Below are 20,331 nucleotides of genomic sequence, written 5' to 3'. Positions count from 1 at the left end.
TTATGGACTTTGGGGTCCTGTCTCTCATACATCTCCATGTTTTATTTAATTATTGAAAAAATGTGGATTTTTCGCAAATATCAGTTTTGGTTAGCCATTTAAATTTTGACATAATTTCAAAGGATTTACTTTTATCTTCCCGAGATCTCAAATGATGTGCAAAATTTCAGAACAATGGGTGCAATAATTTTTAGGATAAATTGTAAAATTTCATGTTACCATTTTGGGTTTTTTTTAGTCTGCCTCTGGGTGTTGTGTATGTCCTGTTCCCCTGTAATTGTGCCTCTGGCCTGTTGGGGAACATAATAGAATAAAATAAAATAAGGTTAAAAATATGACTCAGTGCGCTAATAAACTACTACAGTTTTTAAAAATTTGGAAAAATCTCATGGGATCCTTTGTAAACATGTTGGTTTTGAAAATATTTGAAAAAGTGCCGGTTCGCCTAGTGTTTTTTTTTTGAAAGAGTTTGAATCTTAACACGTTAACCGCCAACACAAATTTCTGAAATTTTCGTGTTGGGCCAAGTTTTGTTTTAATGATTTTGAAACTTTTTTTGGTTTTTACTGTTAAAAATAGCATTGGAAAATATTCGAATGACTTTTTTTAATTCAAAATTAGACAAAAAATACAGCGGTCCCTAGGGACCTCTGCGGCCCCGCGGCATTTTCATATTTTCCAAGCACGAGCGGTCCATGCGGCGGTCCTGTTTGAACTTGCATTTTGAATTCCCTTTCTTTCATTTCACTTGCTCTTACGCATTCATTTATTACTTCTTCAGAAGTTGGCAAGTTCTTTTATCGTTTTTGCAACGATAGTCGTTGTTTATAAGTAAAAAATGTCTAAGGCAGTCAGTGAATGAACAAGAAGAATTCTACAACTTACCCAACCTCCGGAGAGCGATGATGAAGGTACACATTTTAGTAATTTTTTGGACGTTTTGAAAAACATATTTAATTTTAGAATTTACTGATGAAGACCTTGAAGACCCGTATTCCTCCGATTCGTTGGCAGATCCTGACTATAGTGTGGATTCAATGCAAATTAGTTAAGTTTTGTTTTGTGTGGAAATATGTTTTTTAATTTTTTTCTACCAAAGAATGTTAAATTTGTTTTATTCCAAAATAAAAATTACAATTTACATGTTCAACAATTTTATTCCATGGCTACCATATACTAACATTTATTAAAAAAAAATAATTGAAAATTATTATGATCAGTCAAGTTTAGTGGACCAAGCGGTCCATCCTATGCGACTGTATGCTCCAAATGAGCGGTCCGTTGGCCTGCAGTTGAGAAAAAGTAAATTTGAAGGTAGCGGTCCCTGGGAACCGCCGCGGCCCCAAGGACATGGCGCATAGCGGTCGCTAGGGACCGACATGGCGTTAAACGTGTTGGACCATTACTCTTTTTTTTTAATTTCTAGTTTGAAAAAATTTTGGGGGAGGCTAGTGTTTTTTTTATTATTAAGTGTCGCCCTTCTTTTGCTTTCAAAAAGTCTACGAATCTTCGGCTTATTTTTGATGAAATTTTAAAAAACTTTGAAGACCCCTGGTGTTTTATGTAACGTTTTGTTTAAATAACTTTAAATCAATATTTTAAGTTTAAAAATTTGAACTTTGAATCACAAGTTCAAATTACAACTGCGCCCAAATTGGTGCGATCTCATATTTCAGGAAAATGTGACCTCTGAGGTCAACTAAAGTTTGAATTTTTAGGTGTAGTTCAATTAACGTTAGTTTGTTTATATTTTTAAATCACACTAACGCACTTACGTATAGATGTCATGCTGTATTTTCCAGAATGTTGGGAACTACCACCTATATCGTTAAAAAATTACCAACTGAAAAAGTTAAACAACTGAGTGAAAAGCTGTAGATTACAGACTAGCAACCGTATGTATAGCTTTTTCACATTTTATGAAAATATGACCCATGTAAGAAAATTATTTACGACATCTGTATACTAACTTTTGTCAAATTTGAGTTTTCCTTTTTACCACTATATTTTGAATAATAAAAACAAATTCTCAATAATAAACTTATACCACCCGACTATTATTTTTCTGTATTCCACAAATATCTAGCAATAATTCTTTTAGTCACAAATAAAATAACTACGATCAAAGAAAATTAAAAATACCGCTTTTCAACACAAATAATTATTGTTGAAATATTTATATCCCCCAAAACATTACCGTTACATCCGTCAACAACCTTGTTAACTACAAAATAAATGGCACTTCATTCCTTTTCAACACAACCATCAATTGTACAAAAAAAAAATATATTATTTACCTGGCCCAATCTTATTCACAAAAACAAAACTAATCCACTCCTGAAAAAGTTACATAAGCAATGGGGACAGTTCTATGATAAACACAGTCAAGTAACCTTGACTTTACGGTAATTTAGCTTTTTACCTGTTTTGGAATAATAATGACAAAGCACGATTTGAGACATTTACAAACAATAGGTAGCACATTTATTTAGAAGACGATGTAAAATATCAACTACATATTAACACCAGCATAGTAATAACTCAAAAATAAATTACATTAAAACAAAACTACAGGCACTTCAAACTGTTCCTGTCATTATGTTTTTCACATTCACATCAAATGACCTGAAAATATATACACAAAATAAAAATGTTTGTGTTTAGGGCAAGCCAGTACTTACTTTGAACATATAGCGTCTCCGGGAATGTAAAAAGGATTGCACACAATATCTGCATACTCAGAATGGAGTTTCCTAAACATCTACAAAAACAATTTTTGAAGTGATAACCAATAGCAGTTAAGTTAACTGCGCACGTGACACTATTCGAACAGTTCCGACTTACCGATCTAATTTCATTATCACGTAATGCCATATTTGTAGAATCCACAACTATTATAAATTTAATTTTGGTGTTCGTGACATACCCGTATCTGAAATGACCTTTTTTAATACTTCTGCGACTCTAGTAAGTAAAACATCATGTACATTTTATGTGTCTCCAGAGAATATAACATCCCTAAATACAATTCCCTGAGATCATTCGTTCCTTTATTCGTCGTGTTCAACTTTTCCTCAACGACATCTAACGACGACAAGACCTTGTACTGAAAACCCAGCTCCTCGTCCGGATTTAAACAACAAAAATATTTCGGCGAATTCTGCAACACGACAGCACTACTTTATTGCGCGGTGCATCTATGAGGCGTTGTTGTTGCGTTTGACACTCGACAAACAGGTTGATTTAGAAGGATTTTGTTGTAATAAAATGACAATTTCACCAAAACAAACAGTGTGAGAGATACAATTTGCTACTCGTGGGAGTGTAAAGGTAAGAAATAATTTTCCATTGTGTAAATAAACTTACATCTTTCCCAATTATTGCCACGCAGACCGCCATGTTTATTCACGTCATTTGAAGAAAGAGTGTACCAGCATGATAAAGTAGTCATTGCCTCGTAGACGAAAGCACCCTCTAACTCAGGATGGCGGAAAGAATTGAGGAGATCCGATCTGTTCGCAACACAGATAAAGCCTATGTACGTTTTGTGAATTGCACACAACGTACTGTAGAATTAATTTGGGCTAATTTTACTGGGAAAAATATTGTTTATCAGGTGCTGGAGCAAGGACAGTTCGTTGATGTGAATACATTTAAGAAGCATCCGTGGATAGTTTTGGATAAAGTTACTAAAGACAGATTACATATCGAAGGACAGTTTGTTTATTATCCTAAAACTGCTAAGGAATATTTACACGAAAGGTTCCCTACTCGACAATTTCCACCGGACTTCAACGTCAGAGTTCAAGCCACCATAACACTACCAGTGTATAGTTTGAAATACAGATGTATGCTTGCAATTAGAAATAGATGCAAACTACCAAAAGACGTAGAACGGTTGGAATTACCAATAGGAATAATTGAGGATCTCAAGAGGTCCATTGCGTACAGAAATGGTCAAATGTTACAACCAATAATAAGGATAGTCTGATTAGTAGTTAGTGGTGATTATATTATTTTTATTTCTCTCTGTTTGTTTATACCTATATATGTATCTATATATACTATAAGAGTAAATCTAAAAAGACACAATTAAAAAAATATGTTTTATTTTCGTCACAGATTGTATAAATATGTTACATACAATATGTTCCCTTCTAACTAAAACGAATAAATCACTGGTTTTATAAATGCTCTGTGTAAATATTCATAATATGCAACTAAAACAAATGCATCATTGTTTATGGAACCCGTTCGGGTTTTGCTTCTGCCACCGCCACGTGTCGACACACATCTCGTCTAAGCCTCGCGTAGCGACCCATTGAAGTTCTTTTTTTGCCAGACTTGGGTCTGCGTAGCTACTGGCAATATCGCCCTCTCTTCTAGGTGCAAATTCGTACTTAATTTTGCCTCCACAAGCTTTGCTAAATGCGTTGACTAAGTCTAATACTGAGTAACCCTGGCCTGTGCCTAGGTTATATGCTTTCCAGCCCTTAAAGTCCTTTTGGTTCATTTTTTCAATGGCTTTTAAATGTCCCACTGCCAAGTCCGTGATGTGGATGTAATCGCGGACTCCTGTTCCATCTTTGGTTTCGTAATCGTTGCCGAAAACGGAGAGTTTTTCTCTACGCCCTACAGCTACCTGAAAAAAAGACGATATTGAAAAAATGGTAATAATACCACTGCAAATTTTGACATCCTCATTTCGTATCAATTTGACTTGACATTTAATAAAAAAATTTAAATTACGACAAACAGCTTGTCGTGCATGGTCAACATTGACTAATTTCTTTTTCGATCTCGAGGTATGAAAATCGCCACTGGAGTTTTTTTTTTTTTGTTAGCAACTGAAATCAACAAGTGGTGTTTTTTTAATTTTAGTAAAAACTATATAGGCAACCCACATTGACACTAATTTGATATTCTATTTCATAATAAAGAAAAATTTCCAACCCAACTTCTACGTTAACTCCTCAATCCACAAACAATGATTACAAAACGCAATCGATGACATCCCTGAATCCTTGATAGACAAATTAAAATAATAATTTGATAAAATTCAATCACGTCGGTAAAGTCACTTCCTACAATGACAACTTTGACATTATCCAATCTAACCTCACTTGCGCCCCACAACTGGCACGTTCAATGGAAGACAGCAAACGCGACATCAACAAAACAAAACGCTCTCGCACCGACCACGTCAAGAACATCGTCCACTCGTACCTCCAGAAACGTAACTACGCCTCCATCGGTCTCCAGGAGAACTCGCAAATCGACCAACAACTAACCTACTCTCTCGTTGAGAGCGAAATCAGCCGGCCCAACTCCATCCTCTACAGCTGCTACAACAGCGACCCGATAGTCATCGACCACAACTTCACCAAGTTTCTCTCCTGGGTAAAAGACCTGGTCAAAAACAGGAATATCTGCCACGACATTGAACACCTAATCGCCCCGCTTTTCTGCCACTTGTACTTGGACATTTTGAAAGGGGGCCACTCCGAGCGCGCCGCCACCTTCCTCAAGGCCCATCTACCAGCCATAGATAAGTCAAAATGCGACGAGTTCGTGAAAGATTTGATAAATTTGTTCGCTAACGACTGTGACGCGACTTGCATGATTGAGCAGTTTAGGGGAAACAAATACTTTTTGGAGTTGTCGCCGCAGACGCTGAATTTATTGAAGAAGTTCGTTGTGGAGAACTGCCACGTGGTGTTCTTGCACGTGCTACAAACGTGGTTCGAGTTGCAGCAAAGAGACGAGAAGGAAAATGAGATTGAGGAGAAGATGGAGGAGAAGGGGGCGACGAATGGAGTGTGCGTCGATGATAAGTTCCAGAAGATGTTTGAAGTGATTCAAGAGTTGGAAAAGGAGCCAAAACAAATTTTTGTGATCAATATAGCATACACTAATGAGGTGATAAATTGTGGGTTGATTAGACGGGCTTGTGGGTTGGTTGTGTACAACCAGAACAACGTTATCCATTTGAGGCCCATCCATGCCTATGATCCCATCATGGGAGTTAGTGATTGCAAAGAAATTAAGTTAACTGAGCATTCAAAACGAGTTTATTCTATAACTATATCGCCAGACCATACTCGGCTGGTCACCACATCAGAAGATTCCACCTTGTGCATTTATGATTTAAGCGAAATGAGTTTGATTAAGACTTGCACAGGCCACTTAGGTCCAATTTATTGTAGTGCTATTAGCAGTAATAGTGTGTATGTGGCATCAGGCTCTCACGATAATACAGGACGTTTATGGAACATAGACACTGGACAGACCCTACGGGTGCTTGTAGGGCACACCCAAGCCGTTACCTGTGTGGATTTTCATCCCAACTGTTTGTACATAGCTACGGGTTCTGCGGATCGGAACGTGCGTCTTTGGAGTGTTGATAATGGGAGCCCGCTCCGGTTATTTCACGGTTGTAAAGGAGTAGTGTATAGCCTCGTTTTCAGTCCTTTAGGAGATGTAATAGCCACTGTGAGTGACGATAAGAAGATAAGAATTTGGGACATTTTGTCATCAAAGGTGAATAGTGAGATAAAACATAAAGGGGACCCCGTGACGAGGCTAGCTTGGAGTAAAGATGGTAAACAGTTATGCACGGGTTCAATCGATGGTGTTATCAGGGTGTGGGATTTTGACCCAAATCAAGATTCTGATAAGAATCAAGAACCCAGTTTGAATTTCAACGTCAATGGAAAAATCCTTGCTCTAGAGTACTCTTTTGACACATTTGCTTGTATAACCACTCCAGATAAAACTGTTTGAGTTGCACTTATCATTATTTTTCTTTGAATTAATACCCACCTGAGAAATATATGGCATCAAGTTATTAGGAATCCCAGATGGGTCTTCGCCAATTTGGCCTGAACTGTGGGCACCGACCGGGTTGAAATAGCGTAATAAAATCACCTTCCATTCCTGAAATATAAAAAAAAATTGATGTCAAATCATGCACTAAACGCATGATAACTTTTTACATTTTTTAAATAGTTCAAGATTAAAACAAACACTTACAGGATCTGACGTACACACGTCCTTCAAAATTTCTTCCACAAAATATTTAGTTTTCCCATATGGGTTCGTGCAATTTTGTCCTGTGGGATGCTCTTCAGTGATGGGCAAGAACTGAGGAATCCCATATACAGTAGCAGACGACGAAAAAACGACTTTCTTTACCCCATTGCTTTGCATTACCTCAAAAAGTGTACTAGATCCAGCAATATTATTCTGATAGTAAGCTAAAGGAATCTGTACTGACTCTCCCACAGCTTTCAAGGCGGCGAAATGAATGACTGCATCAATTTTATGCTACAACGAAAATAAGCAAATTGTGGTTAAAAAACAGTACTAGTACATACGCTTTTAAAAATCTTATCCAAAGCGTCCCTATTCCTAATATCCACATCATGAAAAACGATCGTTTTTTTCGTAATCTGCTCAACCCGTTTCAAAGATTCCGGCTTCTGGTTCTTCTCAGCGTAACAATTGACCAAATTATCGATAGCAATAACTGAATAATTATTTTGAAGTAATTCAACTACTGTATGAGATCCGACGTAACCGGCGCCTCCAGTTACAAGAATAGTGCCATTAGGGGCCATAATTTCATTTGTCAACCACCACCTACAAGCAGAAAATTAGTTTTTGTTAAAAACATGTCATTTTGAGGTTAGGACCCACCTTACTTTGTCACGAAGCCAATGGGTATTATCACGTAATAAACAGCCACGCTGAAATATATGGGTATAAGGCGATTTCGTAATAAAGATAGCATTGTTATCAATATTGTTATCACTAATTGGCAATTTTTAAATGATAATGTCAAATTTGACGTTTAGAGGTGACGTCGACGGCGCGTAGGCGGCCGTGACACATCCACTACATCGAATTCTTGATTCAAATAAAAAATAAAGGACGCTCCAAATCGGGAAATGTGAGTCAAAAAAGTCTCAAGTGAGGACATAGTAATCATGGGGCTAAATTTATTGTTGTTTAAAAATACAAAAAAATTCGTCTCAGTATTCGATGAAAATAGTGACAGTTCTAAAATGTAAACATTAAACATCTACATCCTACATCTGTTCACAGATTACTCTTACTTTGTTTCATGTCGTACAGTTGTTACGTCACTTTTTATTTACTTCTCAAGCATAATTTAAGTTAAGTAAATATTACTCATTTGACGAAAGATTAATTATAGGTTTCCTCGCCGATTAGAGAATTCCTTTCATTGATTAAATCAAGAATGGTTTTTCTATTTTTCTTTTGGAAATTCTGCGTACATAACACTGCTGTTATATGTATTAGTGATACATACTGTGATAACCCAAACTTCCCGCCTTAAAATTTTGACCTTGAAACAGTTTGAAAGGCCCGCGAAAAATTTAAAAATTCAAAGTTTGGCCTTGGCTGTGATCGTCTAACAAATGAGAACCTACGTTGTGTGTTTTTTTTTTTGTGGTTTTGAAAAATGGCGGGAAGAAGTTCTTTCATACAAGTGCATACACTGTCGAGAGCGCAAGAAATAATTAACAGAAATTGTTTTGGAGGGGGGGAAACGGCACCACCCTCACAGGGGGAAATACGCTGCGAAGATTTACCCCTCAGCGCAAAAACCCCCTTGGTTTTATTCCCGGACGACATTTTATTACATTTCAAAACCCTTAAGATATGTGAAAGAAAAACACTCGCGAATTGACAGACCTACACATATGAAAACCGAACAAACACAAGACCTACACATATGTAAATTGGATGGCAGAAACCGAATCATTATGAGAGTGTGGCGATCGAACAAACATAGAACAAAATATAACAATTTCATTTATGAGCACAGCAAAATACCCAGAGGGGGCGTCGTAGCGTGAGCGAAGTTTGGAGCTCCCGGTCTGGGCTGGTTTCCCCCGCGACGGTGATTCTATCTACACCAAGCCTGCCAGACAGCACCCCTCCATGACGAACATGCTGTCCAAGCAGGCCGTTTCGGCCTAAAACTAGCGGTGAAGTCTGGTCAACTACTACCTCGTCGTCAAGACCGTTCCCACTGAAATCTAGTTCAAAGCCTGCACATATGTGCAGAGAGCGCGACACATTCCGCTACCTCAACTAGGAACTGCGCCCATCGCCGACACTACATGTTATTGTGTTATATACCCTCAATTCTATTTAAATGTTCAATCTCTATGACTCTAATATGAAATTACAACCGAACAAATGTTAAAGTTTCAACAAAGAGCAATCAACAACATTTAAATTCGCCACACACTCTTACGGAAATTCAACAACAAATAATTCTTAATTGAGATTAAATTTGGACATCAGACAATTTACATGATAGAAATATTCATCAACAAAATATTTACATGACCAAACTTAGCAAAGATTTATAAAACAAAGATCAGGGGGTCTACTCTCGACTTGGGTGACATTTGTCACTGATGACAAAACTCATCATTTTCAAAGTCACTCATTTCCTTAATTGACGTACTCTCGACAATCGGTGAGATGACAAAATGCACTGACGCTTTTTCTCACCGAAACGATATGGCAACTGTGCAACAACTGTCAAATTAATTTGACAAGTTCTCATTTAAGTTTAAATACCCAAGCATAAACTGAAAAATGAAAGTGAGTGAAGACCAAAAAAGCTGTTTAATCGAGTTTATGCAGCGTAATGCCAAATTGCTGTCGGGAAAATTTTCCTCTGAATTCACAAAAGTGGACGCACGGAATTTGTGGATGAAATTGGCAGAGGAATTAAACAGCTTGCCGGGTCCAGGACGTGACTGGAAATCTTGGCGAAAGGTGTGAATAACACTAAAACAAAATATTGGTTGGTATATTTTATTTGTATTTTAGACGTGGCAAGATCTGCGCATGCGGACGAAACAAAAAGCTGCAAAAAATTTAAAAGAAACAAAAAAAACTGGGGGCGGTACTGCAGATATCCAACCGTTAAATCGTTTGGAAAAAGATATTGCCACTTTAATATCACCCATGGCTATCAGGGGCCTTAATGTGCCACAGCCAGTAGTGACGTGGGGGTCGACAGAGACACCGTCTCACGAAATTTCAAGTAATGAGCCTTCAACATCTGCTGATGTACGTTTTCACGTATCGCCACCAATTAGCCCTTCGTCTGTTAATAGTTGTGATGGCTTTAGAACAGAAAATTCCTACTCGCCTCCTACTAGCCATCGCAAATTGCCCTCGAAGTCCCAAACAGCACCAACACCGGTGACTAATGTCCCTGTTGTTTCTAAAAGGCAGAAACGTTTACGGGCAAGCCACGACGAGTATGCTAGCTATCTCAAAAAAAAGCTTGAAATTAAAGAAGGTTATTATAAAGAAAAGTTGGAGGTTTTAAGAAACCAATCAAAGGAGGTACAAAGTATCGCTGCAGCACTGAATAATATTGCAAATGCATTACTTACTTTGAAACCGTAATTTTTGTTTACTTGTTGAAGAATAGAATTTTGTTGTTATTATCAATAATAATTTGAAAATTAAGTATAATGAATTAGTTTTTGGGGTTTATTGAAATCTAGCTCGAATCAAACGAGCACGGGTATTCCTTCCCGCCACTAATTCTGGATTAATGCGTCCTTGTGCTCTTTCGTTTTCTTCCAATGGTGGAGCTTGAATTAAACCTAAACAAATTCTTGTTAGTTCCCACTGATCAACGAATATTCCCTGCTTCACCGTCATTCACATCTATTACTTCTTCATCCTCGGGTACAGGCATGTGGTGGTCTGTGCACAAATTGTGAAGAACAGCACATGCGTTTATTATTTTACACGCCATTTCTGGCTTGTAGTGCAGCACTCGATCTTTAAGGCAACATCTAAATCTGGCCTTCAGTATCCCATTACATCTTTCAATTATACTCCTAACACTTTTGTGAGCCACGTTGTACCTGTATTCAGGTGTATCAGGAGCTGGCTCATAATTAAATGATGTTAGTAGCCATGGTCGGAGAGGATAACCTGAATCACCTACAACATAGAATTAAGTACTTTAATTAAAATGGATCATTTTTACTAGCTGAGTTACACACCTAACAAATAATAATTTGATCGTCCCTCACCGTGGATTTGCCTCATCACCCTTTCGACCTCACAATTGGTCCAAATGAAAGAATCATGCGTATTGCCGGCATGAGCTGCTACAATATTCAAAATTTTTGCATTCGAGTCACAAATCTAAAAATATTTCTGAGATGATTTCATTTCTACCATAAAATATTGCTTTACCAATTGTACGTTAATAGAATGGTATCCTTTTCTGTTTACGAAAGCCCTTTCTGGCATTTCAGGATTATTACCTGGAGGAGGTACTATTGCAACGTGAGTGCAATCTATGCATCCTACCACTCCAGGAAAACCAAATTTTTCGTAAAATCTATAGGAATGCCGGTAATGGGTTGGTTGGGAAGAAATATTACCTACTACAATACTTTCGTCTGCAACTATTCAATTCTTGAATATCTTGAGGAAATTTGATAAATCTATTCAGAATCTGTGGTCTGTTCAAAGCATCTGTAACTTCTTTTATAGAACGACTGACGCTTTGTTGAGATATGGAGACAAACTTATTGACACCAATATCCGTTTGATAACTCCCTCCGGCATAAAACCGTAAAGCAGCCAACACCTAAAATAATAGTACCATATTTATACTGATTTCATATGAATTTAGATTATATTCTTAGATGTTGTAAATAGTTAAAATTTTTAGTTACACGCGTGTTTATAGCCAAATCTTTACCACGATTTTGAGGACGCATAAATGGAGCAAGTAACCCCACAATAAATCTAAATAAAATTTTTGACACCCTAAAGATTTTAACAAATTGATTTTCCGGTAATGTCTCCAACGGATCAATTGTAACCCGTAAAGCTGGAACAATTGCATTATCTTCTTCAGCATCTTCCAGTTCTTCTAAAATATCGGCCATGTGAAGTTCATCCATTTTATATTGGGTAAATGGTTTTTTAAAAGAAAAAAAATCCATTTAGAAAAATAGAAGAAACATATGTAAAAAATGTTTATAAATGTGGGTACTTTTTATTTGCTGCCGCCTTGAGATGTACTTCTGAAAATGTTTTGATTTACAAGAATACTAAAATTTATAAATTAGAAAATAATTCAATCAAAAAATTTTAGTAAACCTACCTCCCATTTACACTATTAACACATGTATAAAAGCTTTGGTACAAAAGTCACCACTGTTTTTCTGATCGTTGCCACTCACTGATTTGTGAACGGCTTTTATCGTGTGTGACAAATTTCTCACTTGTCAGGAGTACGTCAGTCATAAAAATAAGTCACTTGATGATAGAACTCACACACGTTTTTTCTCACGTATCAAGAGTACGATGTCACTAAAACTCGGTGACATATGTCACGAAGTGACAAAACTCATCGGTGAGTTTTGTCAGGAGTAAGGTCCCTGGTGTGAAATAAACTTGTGCAAATAAAATATCCTGTTAGGTCAAAATTGCAGAGCATGGAAATTTACGTTCAATTCAAATTATACAACAAGGAAAATTACTGAGGCTAAAATTGTGAGATAAAGACAAATTGCATGAGGTGAAAGATTGTAAAGTTAACAGATTTACATGTGATTAATATTAATTCGTGTCCAGTCAAGTTATTGGTTAAAATTCAAACGTGAAATTATTTAGCTGCATTGTGGGCCATTATTACACATACATTTCCCCAAACAAAACACATAAACAAACATGGCAGACAATCTGCAGTTGCAAAATGGCGTTGGACGAATTCGTCATTCCAAATAATAGGCGTCGAAAATATGCGATGCAAAAATACGATGAATCCTGTGGCGTTGTATAAACGATGGGCTAAATAAAAGGAATAAAAGGCACGTCCCCCCATGACCCACAATGTTGTTAATTTTGTTCAATAGATTCAGTTAAAACATGTGCTCGTTTAAAAGAAAGAAAATGGACGCTTCAAAATGGCTGCTGCCTGAACAAAGAACGGTGAAAATAACAACTCGTTTGCCGCCATCCAAAATACAGATTTCACAAATATAGCTAAATAAAGCATGGCCCGAACTAGAAATCACTTCCTGTAAAGCCCTACTGCGATGGATTTTTAAATGAAAGGTAAAAAAACGAGATTAGTGGAAAAAGGCGCACGCGTCGCTGTGTCACGAGGTCAGAAGCATCGTCGGGGCTTGAAACTCGCCGCGAAACGGGTCCCGGTCGAAAACGTGTTCAAAACATACCTCTCCAAAGATGCGAAGATTTCGACACGGCTTACCGCCAACAGGAACACAAAAACCTCGTCGTAAGAACGATGAGAAATCAGGAACACCCAATGGCTCAACGGGGGCTGCTAGGTTTTCCAATGGAACTGGAAACGCAAAAACAACAGCAAAAGGCACAGGATAATTCACAATTAAAAATACAACCTGTTGCTCGAAGCGCTCGAAAAGAAGTCGACCGTTCTCTCCAAGCGATCAAAGCGAAGTGGCCGGTTTTACCCGAGACAAAACCACCCGCTTTGCGCACGCCTGTTTCCTTGGGGTGGTTGGTTGCCAACCTCTCCTTCTTCTCACTAACCGTTTCTTGTGCGCGCGGAATTCATTTGAAATTTAAAAATTCGAATTGGATCCTTACAATACATCTACCTATTTATTAAAATTGACACATTTGCTTCCAATAACAAGTTGATGACGTTATCATAAAATTTTTAATAAGAAAATCTCACTTAAAAAAGGCATTTTTATTTTAATACAGGAAGTATAAAAAAAATTAATACATATAGAAAATTAGCTAAAATTGTTTAATGGATTCTCTTTCAGGGACGCGAGTACTTTTCTTTAAATAATTCTAGATCATTTCTTATATATGCTCGGCAAAATATTGACCCAAGTTAAGTTCTTTCGCACACTAGCATCTTCAAAATATTTCTAATTGCTACATTGTGAATTGTACTGTTGATTGACTAACAGCCACCTTAATAGCAAAGTCACAGATTACGGATACCAGATAGTTCACTCAGCTGTCGGCACTTTGAAGTCGGTGTCCCGAGATTTCAAGCGGTATTCACGCTACTACGCACGCTCTACCAAAATTGGTTCGCAAGCTTTGAATTTAAAAGCGCGGCGGTCAGAGAAAAATTACAGCGATGATGCAAGGGATGAGGTTCTAAGTGAAGAAAAAACGAACAAAATACTTATTTGCCTTACACAAAATGATTTATGATTATTACAAATGCTTAATATTTCACAATTTCCTCTGAAAAGAATTGCGGACACATGCATCGGCATTAAAAAATTTTAGAGCGTAAAAAACACGTATTCTCGAATATAGTGCTAACAAGAAAGTGGTGTTAAAATTTTTGCATGGTGAATAAACGTAACCTCTTTAACTATACGGCTTAAAGGGTTACCGAAAGTTAGACGAATTGGAGGGAATAGTTAATGAAATTTGCTGCGCTTGCCTTTCTGAACTTTGTTGTTACAGTTTTCTAATCTACTCGTCTTTATAGTGATTTTCGATTTTTGGTGGTTATTTAAGACTGAAACGAGTTTAAAGGAAAAGAAGGGAAAATGTTTTATTCTCTTATTCATTTACAAAATCAGGGATTATACTTAGACAAGATATATTTACTAAACGATACTATAATACAGTTTAATGCAGGTAGGTATTTATTTAACTAATTTTCTGATTATTTTAAAACTTTTAAAAAATCCCTTCGTAACCAAAAAACGTAGAAATTAATCCTTGTAATGTTATTTATTCCCTGAATTATTACCTAAACTTTTATTCTTATATCTGCTTCATTGTAAATATTATTTTGCGTGTTAATCTGTCGAACCAGTTTCAAAGAGATTTAAAAGTGCTGAACCAATTTTAGTGTCATGCGCACGGAAAATTTGCGGACAGTTACGCCCACAAGTGAACCATCTGGTATCCGTAATCTGTGGCAAAGTGTAAGTAATTAATTTTGTTGCACCAAATTTCTTCAATTTTAATTGAGTTTTTATTATAAAAGAGTACGGTATTTTCAACAACAAACTAACTAACTAAAAATTTCAGTGATTCCAAACAAACCACCATTATGAACATGTTAAGATTTTAGTGTGTTTTGATATTTTTTGATTCTTATTTTTAAAACGTTTTCAAATCAGATATCAGTATTTGGTATGCAATCAACTATACACGTACAGTTGAAAAAAGTGACAGCAGTTTATGGACATGTTTCTTTCCTCAAGTGGTTAAATCTGGAATCCATTGGTAATAATTTGTGCTAAATCTTCGATAAAAACTAAAGATGCAGTACAGAAAGTATAGAATAACCTAGAAAAGTTATAGATAATGGATCTAAAACCATATTATTTATCAAAAAATCGATGAAAGTTAAATGGAGCGCTCGATGTTCTTCGTTGACGTTTCTCCTTTTGACAGTTTGTTTGACATATGCTTTTGGTACCTATTTGCCATTTTTCTCGATTATTTATAAATTGCGCAACGAAAAACAAAGGTAAACAGTATTAACGAATTACACGTGCGGTTAAGTACCTTGCAATTGTATTTTTAGAAAATGACACGGTTTACTTTGTCAATAAGTGTGCCATTTTTAATTGCTTGCAGATGCCTCCGCGGAAAGGTCGCGTTAAGAAGGAGGGCCCCGAGTCGGGGGAAGATTCTGACGAGTACAGGAAGAAACGAGACCGGAACAATCTGGTAAACGCGTATTTGTTGCTTTACGCTTGTTAACAGTTGTTTGCAGGCGGTGAAGCGGAGTCGAGTCAAGTCGAAGCAAAAAACGCAGGAGACCCTCAATAGGGTCACGATGTTGAGGAACGAGAACACGGTTCTGGAGGAGAAGGTGAAGACGTTGACTAAGGAGTTGGGATTTTTGAAGGAGTTGTTTATTGCCCATGCGGCTAATAACGTGGATTCATCAAAGTTCGAAGGGGTTGATTTGCAGAGGCTGTTAGAGGAAGATACAAGTGCAGAGACTAGTGGTGATAATAAGTAAGGGAGGGGCTGTTTGTTTGTATTAAGGGGAACAAAGTACAATTTTTGTTGAGAGCTTACTGAAATTTATTTTGTAAGGTAGTAGTACTTTTTATCGTTTGTTTTTTTTTTTATATGTATTGAGGAAGTTTCAAAGGATTTTATCAGTTAGATTGAAACTTTGAAGTGTTAATATTTTAACAAATGGGTGCATTATATTTGGATTTTAAGTTATTAAAATTGTCCACATTTTGGTGGACCATTGTATTATGATGTGTGATTATTCTCTATTGTATAATGAAAATAAAATTATTTTAATAACTGAAAAATAATTTTTTGTTGACGAAATATTGGATAGATTCTGTGTTTAAAATCTATGGAATGTAGAGCTGACTGTGACTAATGCACAGTATGCTATTGGTACATAGATGTTAAATTAAGTTAAGTAGAGTATAAGGTTAAAATCTATGTATTGGTATAACTGGGCTGCTGTCAAAATAACATGACATTCTGTGCGATTCTGTTTGTACTTTGTTATTACTTAACGATCTTTATTGTAACAATTTGTTGTTGTATAACGATTTTGAAAAAAGATGTTATTCTGTTTGCCAAAATTTAAGGATATGAAATGTCACTTTAACAAACGTCTGTGAATTATTATCGTTAAGTCAACTCTTGTTAAAAGGTTCCCTTAAAGTCATAACGATTGATATTTTGCCAAAAATTTTTTGAAAGTTATTGAATTGGACACAGTTCTTTGAAAATAAATCTTTATGGAATGTACTTCCATCTAAATTTTGGCGACAATCTAAGAAACATTGTGAATCATTAAGTAATTTCATAAGGAAATTCGGTTTCTAATAACCTTCTTATTCATAGAAGCCATGAACATTTGAGATATAGACGCATCCGGGATTGATTACCAAAATCTGTTCGAGATACCAACAGATAGATTTTTACGATTGTTTTGTTTACAAAAACTTGAAGCATAATTTTTAATTGAGGCTTTAAATGAATCTGATAATAACGAAGGAGTAAGACGAGACAAAATTCATTTTTATCTGCAAGTTTTCATATCATTACATTTTTTGGACAAGGCAGTTTTCAAACTGGAATTGTCACAGGTATGAATCTTGAAGTGAGTCAATCAATAAATTATAATAGTAAATAATTAACTAATAAATTATTAGGAGAATATTTACTGCACATCTTTTCCGCGATATGTAAAATATTGCTCCATTCTCAACCGCATTTAAGTTTGTTTTGAAAAATTCCATTTTTCGTCCACCTTTCTTACATCATTAGGATTAATTTTCGGGGAAGTCATAATTTGTTGTAATGACAAGTACAACTCATCATATTATGCACATTTTGGGTAGAATTTATTCGGCAAAATTTTGAGATGACATCATCAGTTTGGGGGGGGGGGGGGATAAACAGATATATTTTGATTATCAATTTACCATGCTTACAATAACTTTTAAGTGTCTGCAAGATTTTAAAGTATTCAGTTTTGCGATTCTTGATTTATTCAATAAAACAAATTGACTGATTTATTTATTTTTTTGAGTCACCGTGTATAAGTGAATCTAAAAATTATGAATGCAATGATATAATTACAGTATAGACTGATTATATTTTGCACATGTTAGATAAGATTTTTCAGCAAAATTGTGAGGTGACGTCATCAATTTTTTAGGGGGAATGAGCAAATACATTTTGATCAAAAAATCACCAAAAGCAAATTCAAAAAATATAAATGGAATGATAAATCACAAGTACAGACTCATCATATTTTATACATTTAAGATAGGATTTATTCGGTAAAATTTTGAGCTGACGCCATCAATTTTGTGGAGAGGATAAGATTAAAAATGTATCATGCTTATCATAACTTTAAAGCATCTGCAAGATTTCAAAGCATTTGGTTTTGCAGATTCAAAATTAAATTGCAAAATGTTGTTTTATAATTTTAATTTTTTTCCAAAAATCTGGACGTTTCGGGTAAAAATTCAACACGGAGTCATAAACTAAATGTTTAGGACTATGTTATTTTATACAATTTAAAATCCATTTACTATGTACAATTTTGAAGTAACGTCATCACATTATTGGTGGGGATGATTAGACAAATTTTGATTAGCGTTTCACCATCTACATGATATCCCTATAATATAAATACAAAATTTGACAACAATCGGCCCAATACTTTTGGAGATTCTGTCTAATAAAAATCGGGACGGCAGACCGACGGACAGACAGACGGAAACAGGAAACCTATTTCTTCGTACTCTAAGGGTCATGAAAGGTCGAGAAAACTTAAAAGTAGAAAGTCGGCCAACGGACTCGATTACAATACTTCCCTCGCTTACGCTCGGGAAGTAGTAATATTATGAATTATGAATAAATAATATTAACGAATTTTTAAACTTTTTTATGTCATTTTTATACTTATGATGATATCTTAAATCGCTTATTGTTGCTTTACAGATGTCGTAATAACCGCTAACATGTAAAATAACTAAAAATAATCTATTATCTTGAAAAAGTGTGGAAAATTACCTGTGCCTGGAATTGGAAAGACAGGAACTTAACCTATGTGCTAGACGAGGATACTTACTACAAGAATTGGAATTTCTTTAACGTATGCTTGGTACCAATGACGAAACTGTAAAAAAAATGCAGCTTAATGACAAGTATACAGGATTCCCATAGTCGCAACAAAAAGTACTTGCTGGTATGGTAAAACCCCGGAAAGCAAGGAAGACACAGATACATTTCTGTTTAAAAAATTTACTAAATGCCACACATGTATAAGATCCATTCACATTACATATTGTTATGGGCTGATGCAATTTTAATATCGTTTGCATTTTTTATCAATGAAGAAAATAGATATATCAAAGTATTGTAAGTAAGAACTGACTATGATTGCACATGAAGATCCAGAAATAATCCAGAACTTAGTATATGTATAGTTTTTCACTGGAGCAATTTACAATATTAAACTAGTTATCACAAATCAGACTATTGTGACAACATTAATTAAGAAATTATGTAAGAATAAGATATTTATTACCATCAGTTTCTTTGAAATAGAACGGTTTACGTAAACCGACCATGTTCGACACCCTTGACACTACCATTAACACGAAGACTCCACGGTTTCCGCATTTACCAACAACTCATCCCATTTACAATCTTTTCTGCAGTGTTACCAATTTCGGCTTCGGCACGTAATAAAGTATAAATATTTATCGGTTTCTTGTTCTTCCTGCTTGCAGCTACAAAATCGGTTTATGCCTTTGGAGCTTTCGTGGCTTGCATAATCGATGTTCCGATCTCAAAATATAAACACGAAATACTTTCCGACTGTCACGCAGCTGGTGTTTAATTAAATCATATCATAATCATTGTTTAGGATACCCAAGGGAACCGGTTACATTGGTGCTAATGGGTGGAAGAATTTGGCGAAATGAGTGCAATTTTCGTAAGAATTATAATTATTGTAGTGAAATAGTAAGTAATTGACGATGGTTCCCACTAAAACAGATTCGTATTCTGAATGATTGAAGTGTGGTCTCATAAGAACTTGCAAAATGTGGTGAAGGTGTTGAGCAAACTGGAAAATGGGTTCTAGAGTTAAAGTTAAATTCGAAGTAAAGTGGGTATTAATTTTAGTTTATGTTTGGTGAAACATTCTGTATAATTCTTATAGGGTGTCTCACCTGTCTGATAATGTAGTTTATGGACGACGTGCGTTCGAGGTAGAATTTATTTAAATATATAAATTAAAATTCATTTCCTCTATAATGGTGTTCTAGTTAAGTTATGGGATATTTCTCCGCCATTAGTACCATGAGTAAAAATATATATCATAAACAAAAATAAACTTATAATATTTTGTACAATAAAAAATAATTTGATATTGTGTTTTTCAGTAAGATTTTTTATAAAGTCTTTTCCCCAATGACAATTTTCACCGCTTGGTTTGTAATATATAAAAGCTGCCTTTTCATGCTCTGGAAGAATATTGCTTCTGATTAAAAATCATGATCTATGACAACATAATGACGGGGCATTTTGTTATAATGAATTGATCTGCATATTGATAGTGATCTTAGCTATTGGTACAATGGATTGCATGCACTCTACACTTTGTTATAACATTTAAGTGGTGCATACGATGGCTACAGGTAACAGTCGTGATGACTGACCCATCATATTTAAAGTAGGTATTCAGGAATATCAGTTATTTGCATACAACTTTTTAAATTATGATTGCGTTAGTAAATCAGAGTATGAGGATAACTAATA

At 35.6% G+C, this 20,331-nt stretch overlaps 6 protein-coding genes across 8 annotated transcripts; 3 read left to right on the top strand and 3 right to left on the bottom strand.

The window, feature by feature from the left end:
- Positions 1-2,452: 2,452 nt before the first annotated feature.
- On the bottom strand, positions 2,453-3,471 carry LOC135133903 (trafficking protein particle complex subunit 2-like protein). The gene is made up of 5 exons (XM_064062445.1): positions 3,367-3,471; positions 2,988-3,160; positions 2,845-2,932; positions 2,682-2,761; positions 2,453-2,625 (listed from the first exon to the last, which is right to left on the bottom strand). Exons 1-5 carry the CDS (start codon positions 3,397-3,399, stop codon positions 2,580-2,582), a joined length of 420 nt encoding a protein of 139 aa, XP_063918515.1. The 5' UTR covers positions 3,400-3,471; the 3' UTR covers positions 2,453-2,579.
- LOC135133902 (von Hippel-Lindau disease tumor suppressor) lies at positions 3,159-4,101 on the top strand. Its single transcript, XM_064062444.1, has 3 exons — positions 3,159-3,330; positions 3,392-3,538; positions 3,617-4,101. The coding sequence occupies exons 2-3, from the start codon at positions 3,485-3,487 to the stop codon at positions 3,989-3,991; spliced, it is 429 nt and encodes a 142-aa protein (XP_063918514.1). The 5' UTR covers positions 3,159-3,330; positions 3,392-3,484; the 3' UTR covers positions 3,992-4,101.
- Positions 4,093-7,867, bottom strand: LOC135133900 (UDP-glucose 4-epimerase). 2 transcript variants are annotated; one of them, XM_064062442.1, is made up of 5 exons: positions 7,704-7,867; positions 7,377-7,641; positions 7,033-7,326; positions 6,823-6,936; positions 4,093-4,642 (listed from the first exon to the last, which is right to left on the bottom strand). In XM_064062442.1, exons 1-5 carry the CDS (start codon positions 7,790-7,792, stop codon positions 4,235-4,237), a joined length of 1,170 nt encoding a protein of 389 aa, XP_063918512.1. In that variant the 5' UTR covers positions 7,793-7,867; the 3' UTR covers positions 4,093-4,234. The 2 variants fall into 2 exon arrangements, with proteins under 2 accessions (XP_063918512.1, XP_063918513.1); XM_064062443.1 differs by having other exon boundaries at positions 7,699-7,781.
- On the top strand, positions 5,090-6,789 carry LOC135133899 (TAF5-like RNA polymerase II p300/CBP-associated factor-associated factor 65 kDa subunit 5L). Its single transcript, XM_064062441.1, has one exon. It carries the CDS (start codon positions 5,149-5,151, stop codon positions 6,781-6,783), a length of 1,635 nt encoding a protein of 544 aa, XP_063918511.1. The 5' UTR covers positions 5,090-5,148; the 3' UTR covers positions 6,784-6,789.
- Positions 7,868-9,904: 2,037 nt separating the features above from the next.
- On the bottom strand, positions 9,905-12,004 carry LOC135134275 (putative nuclease HARBI1). Of its 2 annotated transcripts, XR_010281267.1 has the most exons (7): positions 11,610-12,004; positions 11,475-11,556; positions 11,272-11,419; positions 11,076-11,220; positions 10,720-11,013; positions 10,452-10,667; positions 9,905-10,276 (listed from the first exon to the last, which is right to left on the bottom strand). XR_010281267.1 is itself a non-coding variant. In XM_064062898.1 (6 exons), exons 1-6 carry the CDS (start codon positions 11,647-11,649, stop codon positions 10,552-10,554), a joined length of 825 nt encoding a protein of 274 aa, XP_063918968.1. In that variant the 5' UTR covers positions 11,650-12,004; the 3' UTR covers positions 9,905-10,551. The 2 variants fall into 2 exon arrangements, 1 of the variants encoding a protein (XP_063918968.1); XM_064062898.1 differs by having other exon boundaries at positions 9,905-10,667.
- A 3,419-nt stretch (positions 12,005-15,423) lies between these two features.
- LOC135134197 (CCAAT/enhancer-binding protein gamma) lies at positions 15,424-16,346 on the top strand. Its single transcript, XM_064062823.1, has 3 exons — positions 15,424-15,535; positions 15,646-15,738; positions 15,785-16,346. Exons 2-3 carry the CDS (start codon positions 15,646-15,648, stop codon positions 16,034-16,036), a joined length of 345 nt encoding a protein of 114 aa, XP_063918893.1. The 5' UTR covers positions 15,424-15,535; the 3' UTR covers positions 16,037-16,346.
- Positions 16,347-20,331: the final 3,985 nt, after the last annotated feature.

The sequence above is a fragment of the Zophobas morio genome, unplaced genomic scaffold, assembly GCF_036711695.1.
Source record: "Zophobas morio isolate AGI-343-1 ecotype UQ-CSIRO unplaced genomic scaffold, CSIRO_AGI_Zmor_V1 ptg000023l, whole genome shotgun sequence".
NCBI classification, from domain to species: domain Eukaryota; kingdom Metazoa; phylum Arthropoda; class Insecta; order Coleoptera; family Tenebrionidae; genus Zophobas; species Zophobas morio.
The sequence above is the reverse complement of the archived record's forward strand: the minus strand, read 5'-3'. Positions and strand labels throughout refer to the sequence as shown.

What these genes read in the sequence shown, in the direction of transcription:
- LOC135133903 (XM_064062445.1), bottom strand. Translation starts at nt 3,399, where the DNA reads ATGGCGGTCTGCGTGGCAATAATTGGGAAAGAT. An exon ending in TCTCTGGAGACACATAAAAT is followed by an intron (nt 2,933 to 2,987) that starts GTACATGATGTT and finishes AGGTCATTTCAG; the next exon opens with ATACGGGTATGTCACGAACA. An exon ending in GTGATAATGAAATTAGATCG is followed by an intron (nt 2,762 to 2,844) that starts GTAAGTCGGAAC and finishes TTGTTTTTGTAG; the next exon opens with ATGTTTAGGAAACTCCATTC.
- LOC135133902 (XM_064062444.1), top strand. Translation starts at nt 3,485, where the DNA reads ATGGCGGAAAGAATTGAGGAGATCCGATCTGTTCGCAACACAGATAAA. An exon ending in GCAACACAGATAAAGCCTAT is followed by an intron (nt 3,539 to 3,616) that starts GTACGTTTTGTG and finishes ATTGTTTATCAG; the next exon opens with GTGCTGGAGCAAGGACAGTT.
- LOC135133899 (XM_064062441.1), top strand. Translation starts at nt 5,149, where the DNA reads ATGGAAGACAGCAAACGCGACATCAACAAAACAAAACGCTCTCGCACC.
- LOC135133900 (XM_064062442.1), bottom strand. Translation starts at nt 7,792, where the DNA reads ATGCTATCTTTATTACGAAATCGCCTTATACCCATATATTTCAGCGTG. An exon ending in CCCATTGGCTTCGTGACAAA is followed by an intron (nt 7,642 to 7,703) that starts GTAAGGTGGGTC and finishes TTCTGCTTGTAG; the next exon opens with GTGGTGGTTGACAAATGAAA. An exon ending in ACGTGTGTACGTCAGATCCT is followed by an intron (nt 6,937 to 7,032) that starts GTAAGTGTTTGT and finishes TTTATATTTCAG; the next exon opens with GAATGGAAGGTGATTTTATT.
- LOC135134275 (XM_064062898.1), bottom strand. Translation starts at nt 11,649, where the DNA reads ATGCCGGAGGGAGTTATCAAACGGATATTGGTGTCAATAA. An exon ending in ACGGATATTGGTGTCAATAA is followed by an intron (nt 11,557 to 11,609) that starts GTTTGTCTCCAT and finishes AAGAAGTTACAG; the next exon opens with ATGCTTTGAACAGACCACAG. An exon ending in AGTAATAGATGTGAATGACG is followed by an intron (nt 10,668 to 10,719) that starts GTGAAGCAGGGA and finishes GAATTTGTTTAG; the next exon opens with GTTTAATTCAAGCTCCACCA.
- LOC135134197 (XM_064062823.1), top strand. Translation starts at nt 15,646, where the DNA reads ATGCCTCCGCGGAAAGGTCGCGTTAAGAAGGAGGGCCCCGAGTCGGGG. An exon ending in AACGAGACCGGAACAATCTG is followed by an intron (nt 15,739 to 15,784) that starts GTAAACGCGTAT and finishes AGTTGTTTGCAG; the next exon opens with GCGGTGAAGCGGAGTCGAGT.